The 11,217-nt window shown below is 42.4% G+C and overlaps 1 protein-coding gene across 1 annotated transcript in view; it reads right to left on the bottom strand.

Moving 5' to 3' along the window:
• Positions 1-8,629: 8,629 nt before the first annotated feature.
• Positions 8,630-11,217, bottom strand: part of WSCD1 (WSC domain containing 1) — a 39,439-nt gene continuing 36,851 nt past the window's right edge. Inside the window, exon 9 of the mRNA XM_083587702.1 lies at positions 8,630-10,574. Within this exon, the coding sequence (XP_083443828.1) occupies positions 10,222-10,574 (353 nt within the window). The 3' untranslated portion in view covers positions 8,630-10,221. The remainder of the gene's footprint in view (positions 10,575-11,217) is intronic.

Here is an 11,217-nt window from a genome sequence, read left to right as displayed (position 1 = left end):
CAAACGTATCCATTCTGAAGGAAATCAGCCCTGAGTGTTCACTGGAAGGACAGATCGTGAAGCTGAGGCTCCAATACTTTGGTCACCTAATGAGAAGAGAAGACTCCCTGGAAAAGACCCTGATGTTGGGAAGGATTGCGGGCACAAGGAGAAGGGGACGACAGAGGACGAGATGGTTGGATAGTGTTCTCAAAGCTACAAACATGAGTCTGACCAAACTGCGGGAGGCAGTGGAAGACAGGAGTGCCTGGCATGCTCTGGTCCATGGGGTCACAAAGAGTCGGACACGACTAAACGACTAAACAACAACAACATATTTTGGGGGGAGGCCCCCCAATGTCCCAAAAGCATGGAGCCAAAGCATGGACACTAGTGTGGCATGGCTCTGGTGGCTGGCTCCTTCTTCTCCTCCTGCTGCTGCAGAGGGGAAGGAATGCCAAAGCAGTCTCCTGCTGGTGGCAACTTCATATATATGTGTGTGTGTGTGTGTGTGTGTGTTTTAACACATCATTTTCAACAGTAATTAAACATACTTTTACATCTTATTCAAATTTTTGACTTCCATCAATCCTATTTGGAAATTTTTCAATCTAATCTCTCAGTATGCATTTCTTATCTTCCCTATTACATTTCAAACTCATAACCAATATCTCTATCTTTCTCTACTTTGTAACACTTCGTATATTTCTCCTTACAAAACTTCTTGTAGTCCTACTAGCGTAATTTGTTGATTCCAGTTGCGCTTCAAATAATTCATATACTTCTTCCCATCTTCTGTAAATCTCTGGTCCCGCAGGTTTCGAATCCTTCCTGACATTTTGTCCAATTCTGCATAGTCCATTAATTTCGTCTGCCATTCTTCTTTCATCGGAATTTCTTCTTGTTTCCATTTCTGGGCTAACAATACTCTTGCCGCAGTTGTTGCATATAAAAACAATTTAACATCTTGCCTATTAATGTCCTGACCTATAATACCAAGTAAAAATGCTTCTGGTTTTTTAAAAAATGTATATTTCAACATCTTTTTCATCTCATTATATATCATTTCCCAGAAGTTCTTTACTTTTTTACATTTCCACCACATATGATAAAATGTTCCTTCTTTTTCTTTACATTTCCAACATTTATTATTTGTCTTATACATTTTAGCTAATTTCACGGGTGTAATATACCATCTATACATCATTTTCATCATATTCTCTTTCAATGCATTACAGGCTGTAAATGCCTGCTGGTGCCAACTTCAAGAGGAGGAGGAGCTGCCAGCCATTGAGTCACATGGCCGCCACATTTGGCTCCACCCTGAGGCTCTTCCCAATGTCCTAACGTCATGTGCATCATATTGGGATGCTGTGTGCGGGACATCCTGACATCATGCGTTTGATGCCCTTGCAAGCTGGCGCCTCTTTGGGGGAATGCTACAAGCAGGACCTGAGTACAACAGCACTCACCCCTCCTGTGGTTTTCAGCAATGGGTATTGAGAAGCTTACTGCCTCTCTGACTGCGGAGGTAGAACATGGCCATCTGGGTTAGTAGCCTTATCCTCCATGAATTTAGGTAATGCTTTTCTGAGGAGAGTTGGTGGCCATCACTGCCTCTTGTGGAAGCAAATGTCATACTTTAACTATGCACTGTTCAAAGAAGTGCTTTCTTTGGAATCTTCCAACATTCAGCTTCCGACATTCAGTTCTAGTGTTATAAGAGGAGAAAAACTCCACCTCCACCTGCTTTCTCCACACCACACATAGGAAATGGGGTGGCAGGTCCCACTTCCTGGGTTGTTTCCTTCTGTATGCACCATGTGGCCTGTCCTGTGCCTTCTAAACTAGCCTGCTGTTGTCACATGCAACGATGCTGTCCAGTCATCACTGTTGAAGAAAGATTCAGCAACCAGACCAGCTGAATTCTCTACATGGAATGGGGCGTGCTGCCAACTTGCCCTTTGAGTTAGGTAACAAAATGGCCTGGGCCATTCCTTTCTCCAGCTGTGATTGAAATTCAAGAATATTTGTTGGATATAACATATATTATTTCATTTTCCCAATGTAGGCCCCAAAGCAGCTCACTGCATAAATTGAAACAAATACAACTAATGGCACACAATAAATATGAATCTTTTAAAAATGGCACTGAAATATCACTGAAAACACTTAAAAGGACATACAAAAAGCCTTACCACGTCAGTCAGTTAGTGTTCAAAGACCTGTTGGAATAAAATTATTTGCCTGCTGGTGAGAGGAAAGCCAGAAGGGGACCACTCTGACCACCCATGGAAGGGAGTTCCACAATCTAGGAGCAGCCACCAGGAAGGTCTTCTGTCATGACCTCACCCAATGTCCCTGTGAAGGTCCAAGAGAAAGGCTCCTCAGAAGATTTCAAAGCCCAGTCCAGCTCACGTAAGGAGATACAGTTCTTCCGATAGCCTGGACCCAAGCTGTATAGGCCTTTGTAGGTCATAACCAATGCTTTGAATTGTGCCCTGTAATTTCCCTGTTACATATATATGGTGGATATGCAAGGAGGTGGTCATTTTTCCTTCCCTTCCCATTTTGGAGGGCTACAATTAGTACTTAAGTCTGAGGTTGCCCACTACTTTTCTAAGGGTTATGTCCAAACACTTCTGTTTAAGATTAGATAACCTTTTTACTGTCTGTACTTGTTTGCAGATGTGATGATTCCACCGTAACTGAGATGAAGTTTGGTGCTAATGTAAATCTGATCCCATTTTGCTAATCAAGCAGATTTCGCTATACATCTGTTGGAAAGCAAGAGAATCACATTAGGAATTATTTCATTTCCAGTCATGCTTCTTAATGGGTGCTTAGTTTTGGCCAAGTCCTATTACATCTATCCTAATGAGAGGGAGAGCTAAACTCCTTCACATAAATGATGTCAAGCGATCACTGTAACAATATATACAATGGAAGTGCATTATTAAAATGAAATGTTTTATGCAACACGTAAAGGCTCTGTTACAGATCCAAGATGTTTAGGTTTTGTGGGGCTGGTTTTTTTTTATAGCATACATTCAGCACCTCTGGGTACTGCTATGAGTTTGTGTGGGCCAGACCTTTTTAACCCCTGGACACAGCAAATGTTAAAATATAAGCCAGGCTAGCTCTCTGATAAGGTAACTGCCTGGGGTGATGGACCATTAAGAGATGGGACTCTATGCCAGACAGCAAATGGGTGGGGCCCCTCATCCAATTCTCAAATACAGTCATACCTTGGATTGCGAACGACTTAGTTGTCAAACAAATCAGCTCTTGAATGCTGAAAACCCAGAAGTAAGTGTTCCAATTTCCAAATGTTTTTCAGAAGCCAAACATCCGACATGGCTTCTGTTTGAGTGCAGGAAGCTCCTGCAGCCAATCAGAAGCCGTGCCTTGGTTTTCGAATGTTTCGGGAGTCAAACGGACTCTCGGAATGAATTAAGTTCGATAACCAAGGTACCACTGTACGTAGAAAGATAAAGCCTGAGTTCAAAGTGTGGAATTTTGTGAGCTAAAAGCAAAACAGCAAGCAGAGGGCCAGAGAGCAATGTTTGATATTTGTTTGAATTCAGGGCCGGGCTATTGGAGAAGCAAGACCCCTCCATCATAGGCTCAGGTTGTATATATGTGTAAAGAAACCATATATCATAAAGATACCACACAAACACAGACACTGGGTACCGGTAAGTGCCTGGAACCCCTGTAATCTCACACTACTCAAAGATTGGATCATGAATAACATGGATCATAAATAAAATGGATTTACGTGGTTTGACATGTCAACTGCCAGGTTAGCAAAGAGTGAGATGGTGAGTTGCTACAAATTAATGTACAGGCCACCCACACTTACACTGACTGGACCAATAGCTTAAAGCCTTCCGATGGTAGTGCCAGGAAGAGATGGAGGGTGGAGTGTTTACTGTATGTGGAGTGTGGGGGTGCTAGGGAAGCAAAAGGGCTACAATGGAAACCTAGATGTACTAGGGAGAAGCTTGAATAGAAATGGCATTGTGAGGATACAAAGATAGTGAGATTGGGGAAATAGAAAAGGTAGACATTGTGATGAGAGATCAGACAGTAGCTGCCTGTCATGAGGAAAGCAGAATAGAAGGAAATGGTTCTCTGAGTTTCCCTATGAATTTGAAATACTTTGTACAACTTGTATACAGTGAGATTACACGAGCACCCCCACTCAGCTCTCTTAGTTTTAATTCCCCCTTGTTTATTGATGCACACCCACCAAACCCGAAAGTCAGTTGCCCTGTTGTTATCTTTATTCAGCAGCCTAACAGCCCACGGATAGAAGCTGTTCTTTACCCTGTTGGTGCAATTAATCATGCTTCTATATCTTCTGCCTGAGGGCAGGAGATCAAGAAAGTGCCGGCCAGGGTGTGAATCATCCCTGAGAATTTTCCTCACTCTCCTGAGGCAACGTTCTTCCGCTATTTCATCCAGCGGATTCACGGGACAGCCCATAATATCTTGTGCTGTATTCACCACCCTCTGTAGGCACTTCCTATCAGTTGATGTCAAACCAGCATACCACACTGTGATGCAGTATGAAAGTATGAACTGCAAGGGCAAGGTAGCAGGTGTTTGGTGGGACTTTGATGACTGGTCTGTTCCATGGCAGAGAGGCATCCAACAAGCTTGCATTCTGTTAGCCAATCTGTTTCCTTAAAAAAGAAAAAAAATGCTCCCTTGTGGCTTCCTACAAGGGCCATGACTTCCTACAAGGGCCATGACTAGCCGAAAACAAAATAACAAGCATGGCTGAGAGACAGGGAGATGAGACAAGAAGTAGAGATCTAGGGAAGAGTAGAGGAGATGCGTTGAATTTTTCAGCTTTCAAAAATGAGGGGTTCTAAAACGTTGCAACATGACTTGGGAATTCAAAATACTTCACCCCCTAAAATGACATGCCCTGATGTAGCAGCCTCCTGGGGTATCCATAAAAGCTGGAATTTTTTTGAGTCTGAGGGATGTCCATTTGCAGCGGTTCTCAACCTGTGGGTCCCCAGATGTTGTTGGACTACACCTCCCATCATCCCTGACCAGTGGTCATGGTGTCTAGGAATGATGGGAGTTGTAGTCCAACAACATCTGGGAACCCACAGGTTGAGAAACACTGATTTATAGGAAAGAGAGTTCACAATGTGTGGTGTGCCATAAGCAAAAGGTGATTATATTTAGGAGTTTATTGGACAGAGAGGAGATTAAATAGTAATTAACTCAAGTACTGGATCAAGACTATGCAGAACAATATAGGTTTCCCACTGTAGAGTTTACAGGATAGTCATGACAGGTCTTTGGCCAATCAAAGGCAACAACCAATTCACAAAGGTGTCCCTCTTGGGGAAAGGCAATGGTCCTTTCCTAGGAAATGCAAATTAAGATTCCATCTAATTACTTTGCTTGCTGAAAGGAAACCTTCAGGATATATTAATGGCAAAAAATGGAGATGTGCCTTCATTAGATATGGAGAAGTTTCTGGGAACAAATTAGGTTTCTGCATATTTTGTCACCAAAGCTATTGCTCAAACTAGTCTAGAGACATCAGCCAGCTTAAGCCAGGGTTTGCTGTCTCTGTTCCTTTGCAATGGCACCACACTCCTTGCACAGAGAAAAGCCAAATCGCCTGCTGATCTGAGCTTCCCAGTAATAAATAGGCTTTTGGTCTAATCCAACAGGGCTCTTCTCACATTCTTAGTCTTAGTCATATGTCTCACAGTTTATCAGGTGTATAACTGGTTCCATCCATCATATCTGAATAGCATTTGGTATAATCCAATCCTTCCTTCCTTCAAAATATTTGCAGCCTATAATCCTAAAAGTTCACAGCACATTCCTTCTTTCTCAGAGCATTATTCCTCTCCTAGAAATCACCTGTTTCTCACCTTGCTTGTCTCGTTGGTTCTTTGCAGCAAATTGCAAAAGCTATCTTAATTGGTGCTGCCAATTAAAGCAGAACCATAAGATGTTTTCCAGAAACTTCATCTGAGTCTCTGTTGTGTCTGAAATGCAGCTCAGCTTCCTCGTTACATTGGCTGTTCTGTCACCTATCTCTAATTTTACACAAATGTATGAATTTGTTGGTTTTCGTTTAATCACTTGACAAGAATTATCAGTAATCAACTAAACTCTGCATCAGAAATAAATATGGGTGAACATAACATTGAAATGTATGGCTTTACAAACCCCTATCCGGGACTGCAAAGAGAACGCACTTGAGGAAATGTGCAACCTAGCAGTCAGTTTCTTAATGGAATCGATGTGTACATACCTGTTCATATTTTGGGTTAATTAATGATGCTCTTCTCAACATTCTTCAGTAAAGTGGGGAAGGACTAATTCTGTGCCAACCTTTTCAAAACAATGCTTATAGTTCCACCACACCACCAATCAGTAAAATGAATAAAGCATACGTTTAGGATCTAAGGTTGCTTTCAAAGTCAGAACCTGGATGTAAAACATGACAGAAATGACAGGCGAAGCTGTTCCTCTCTACTGTTCTCTCTGGGTTGCAGAAAATGATTTCAGATGTTATGTGCTATTGATATTTCTTTTCAAAATCCAGAACTTAATTTAGTAGAGATAGGAATGAAAAAGAACCATAAAACAGGCACAGTGGAACCCATTTAAATGAATGGGAAGAGAAGGAAATGTCTAAGGAAACAAATGCTCTCCACAGCAGAGTGTTAAGGCAGCGGGGACTTAACTGTCTCTAAAATGTAAGTGACATTATCATTTATTCCGATCTTTATAGAACAAAGAATTCTGAAGAATAGACTTGCACAATATTCCAGCTAGAGTGGAAAGAATTGTACTTTACAAAGGAACACACCAGTTGTAATCCTATCAAATCATTCACCGGTTTGATTGTACAGTTTTACTGTAGTGTCATTGTGATGAAGACCTGTGAGTCTACTGTGTTACTGTTACATTAATGGGTGAAAAGGAGAAGGAGGTTTTATTGTACAGTGCAGGTTTGCAAGGATTCTAGCATTATAAACACAATGTAGCTGAAATCCAGAAGTCTCCCTCATTATCAGAGCATAGAGACCTTCTGTACTTGTTGACTCCCCAGTAAAGGTGTCAGAGAATGAAAACAAAAAACAGGAGGAGAAATTGCCAGTGCTTATTCATTCATATCCGAAACTGAAATCAGTTCCATGAATGTGATTGGTTTCAGTCTGCAAATGATAGCTAATTGATTATGCCCCTCCCCACACACATCACATTGCAACAAACAGCGTGGAATAATATAATGGCAATATCATTACACAACTTATGTAATTTCACCACAGTGTTACAAATAATGTAGCTTTGGGGACAGGCAGACTGCAGCAGCATGGAAACAGTGCTGCGTGTGATGGATAGAAAACAGTGCCTTCTTGCATCCCTGCTCTCCAAGCATCTTTGAAGGATTGTGCTAATACAAAGTTATGCTGGCCAAAGACACCTCATACCTTTCATTGCGAGGAATGCATGCTATCATGAGCCAACAACTGTAGCCTGTAACCAATTGTATGACAAAGTAAGCTTACCTAAGCCATTTTCTAACTGGGGTATGTTCTGATTAGGATGTTAGGAGAATATGGTGAGCACGTGTTAAGTGTCGGTTTCTCCAGGATTATGAGGACTTTGATACTGCAGCCATTTGCTCAAGTTCCGAAGACCTTGTTCATTATCTCACTGGGCATAGGCAGCTATGTGCAAATTCTCTCTATGTCCACATCCACACCAGTCTACTTCTTGTTACACCTTTGCCTTCTGTCTCTCTCAGAAGATCGCTGCCAGGACCATACATTTAAACCACTCATACCGCTTGGACAGTCATGGCTTTCCCCAAAACATAATGGGAACTGTAGTGCTGAGAGTTGTTAGGGGACCCAATATTCCCTTCACAGAGCTGAAATTTCCAGAGTTCCCTGGAAAGAGGGATTACTTGTTAAACAGCTCCGGGAATTGTAGGTCTGAGAGGGAAATAAGGGGCTCCCAACAACTCCCTGCCTCTTCAAATCTTTGGGGTGATGGTGGAATTGAGTGTGGAAGTGCCTCAAAGAAAGGCCTGTTTGGATGTAGTATTCTCATTGACCATGGGAAATGGGTTACAAAGGGGAATAGATAGGCAATCCTGGCTAGGACCCTGTACAGGAGCACTCCACATTGCAATTTTCTTTGCACGCTGTAGGTCCCACTTATAACATTCTGCTATGCAACATCTCCTGGCATCCTTGCTGTGGCATGCCTACTAGCAATGATGGTCGTTTAATGGGAAACTTCAGAACTGAAAATCACTTGAGACTAATTTGGATTATTTGTCATCCAGAATAAGTCGTGCCCACCCAAGTGTGTTTGTGTATATATGTCTGTGTACAAAGTGAAAATGGTGTGCTTATTTGGACAGAGGTCAAGCCAAGCTTCTAGCCTTCCTGGGGGGGGGGGCTTCCTGGAGGCATCTGGGCAACAGGATTTCCAACTTGATGGACCCTTGAAAGTCTGCTGACATGAGAGATGTGTCCCTGGGTGACAAACCTGCCAAATTACAGACTAGTAGGATCAGATGAATTTTCAGTAATGCTCTTATTAATTGGATGTGGGTGAGACAAAAAGGCATCCATATTCCTCCATGTGGTTTTTGCTTATATTTATTTATCCCTCCTCCAAACCACTGTGGTTGAAAGTTAGACATGTCAGTCTCCCACTCACCCCCACATTACCCTTATGTATTTTATGTTTCACTTGTGATGCTGGCATTTCCCTCTTGGTTAGCAAGTAAGACAATATTGTATGCACTTTAAGCAGTGTCACAAGGCACACTGTGTGGTCCCTGATCTGCCCTGTCATAGGAGCTCCATTTCACTCTTTTGATGCCCCCACTACCACTGGATGTACAGTGGCATAACAATATTGTTGTTGCTGCAATCATAGTGTGGGAAGGAACCTCAAAGAGAATGCAATCTAAACTCTCTGCCAATCCAGGGAATCCATTGCACTAGTTACCTAGATGGGCAGCCACCCAATCTCTGCTTTAAAACCTTTGGTTGAATGAGAGTCCACCCTTTTCTGATTGCATAGTTGCCTCTCGTTTCATGCCAGAGCTCATCAAAGGCATGCTGGTAAGAGATTGTCAGGGCTGGAGCAAGCTGGAGCTATAGTAAAGATTTTCACAAATCTGACAAAACTGAATTCAATTTTGGATTTTCCCATGTCTCTTTAGAAATTAAAATTTGAGAGGCACTCCGCCCAAGTTAAAAAATTAATGCAACATCACCACTGCCAAATTCTAGAATTCTACGCCTTTCCCCTCTAAAATCCTTAACCCGACAAGATGCATAATTTGAAATTCAAATGAATCCTAGTTTAAAGAATATGGGTTGCATCCAATGACTGAGTCTTATTCCAAGTAGACCAATTGATTATTATTTTTTAATGACTTAGGCCCATTAACATCAATGGGTTTCCTCTGAGTAGAATTTTGTTGGAGATAGTGCTGAGAGTTGTTAGGGGAGTTCAGCCATCTCCAGTGGGAAAGCAAGAGGAATAATTGCTCCCAATTTAATTTCATTGGAAATCTTCATTAGAAATCTTGAGGAGGGAATGTCCTCATTTGAGACTGCCTAGATTACAACCTTCTAGACATGACCTTTTCATGGAGGATAAAGACCCAGTTTTTAAAATTCATAAATAAAGGAAGAAGGCAGAGAAAACAACTCTCCCCCCCCCCCGAACTACTTAGCTAAAAATATTTATCAGGGTGAGTTTAAAACATAGAAAGCAAGGTGGTAACCTGCACATTTGAATTGCCAAAATTGTTATAAAAGTTATAGTTACTCTTGAGAAATACTGATAGTAGGCAGTTAGGGGGGGTACAAAGGAACTGTCTGCCTCCCCCACCCCACCCCACCTCACACACATTTCCCATAATTAGCAGTGCACACAAGTGTTAAAATTTGTAGCCATTTATAGAGAAAAGGACACACAGAGGCAGAGACGCTAATGTCTTTTGCCTTGGTTTATAACCCAATTTCCATCCTTCATTGCTCGCCTTTCGTAGCACTTAGTACCCCTGAAGAGCGTCCAAGTCTCAAGAATTTGCATTCATCAGCAGACCCTGTGCAAATCTTGCCTTTTTACTGCTATAAAATTCTGGCCTTTTTAAAAAATTCATTATTAGGATCTCTCTCTCTCTCTTTTTTAATGTAGCTAGCTGGTCATATGACATCATCTGGGCAAATACTCTTTTGGAAGCCCGATAAAGTTTCTCTCTCTCAGGGCTTTGTCCACCATCATAATGTATTTATTGATCATGTTTTTCATCTCCTCTGTGAATGGGTCAAATCCCTTCTGCCTGGCTCCTGACCGCTTGAAGTTCCCATCTCGGTTGTTCTCAACACAGAGCAAGCGGTCCTCCGTCACTGTGATGTTCAGGAATCTGACCATTTCTTTCAGATTAGGGAGCAGGGCCTGTTTCAAGTCTTCGTAGTGGATGACGAGGAGACGCTTGCCATATTTGAGCCAGTCTAATACATGGGAAGCCCACCAGGAAGCATAGCTGTTTACAAAATCGGGCCACTCTGCAAAGTGAAAGACAAAATAAAGGATATTGACTTATCTGTTTTCAAACCCAGCTGTTGCCAAATAGAAAAAGGATGGCAAAGGAAGGCTGCTTTAAAATGATATCAGAAGCAGATACCCCCTTTCTGTTAGTGCTATTTGTGTGTGGCAAAATTGAGGGGAAGGTTGCTTTAAAATTATTGAGGGAGAGGAGGCGAAGAGTCTTTTTTTCTTGGAAAGCTCTCTTCTGAAAAGTATTAGTTCACTTAGGCCTAATCTGCACATTTAATGCTTAATACATTATACCACTGGGACATGGGTGGCACTGTGGGTTGAACCACAGAGCCTAGGGCTTGCCAATCAGAAGGTCAGCAGTTCGAATCCCTGTGATGGGGTGAGCTCCCGTTGCTCGGTCCCTGCTCCTGCCCACCTAGCAGTTCAAAAGCATGTCAAAGTGCAAGTAGATAAATAGGTACCGCTCCGGCGGGAAGGTAAACGGCGTTTCCGTGCGCTGCTCTGGTTTTCCAGAAGTGGCTTCGTCATGCTGGCCACATGAGCCGGAAGCTGTACGCCGGCTCCCTCAGCCAATAAAGTGAGATGAGCGCTGCAACCCCAGAGTCGGTCACGACTGGACCTAATGGTCAGGGGTCCCTTTACCTTTAT

This window comes from Podarcis filfolensis, assembly GCF_964270895.1.
Source record: "Podarcis filfolensis genome assembly, chromosome: 15".
Taxonomy (NCBI): Eukaryota; Metazoa; Chordata; class Lepidosauria; order Squamata; family Lacertidae; genus Podarcis; species Podarcis filfolensis.
This window is presented reverse-complemented; position numbering and strand designations above follow the sequence as displayed.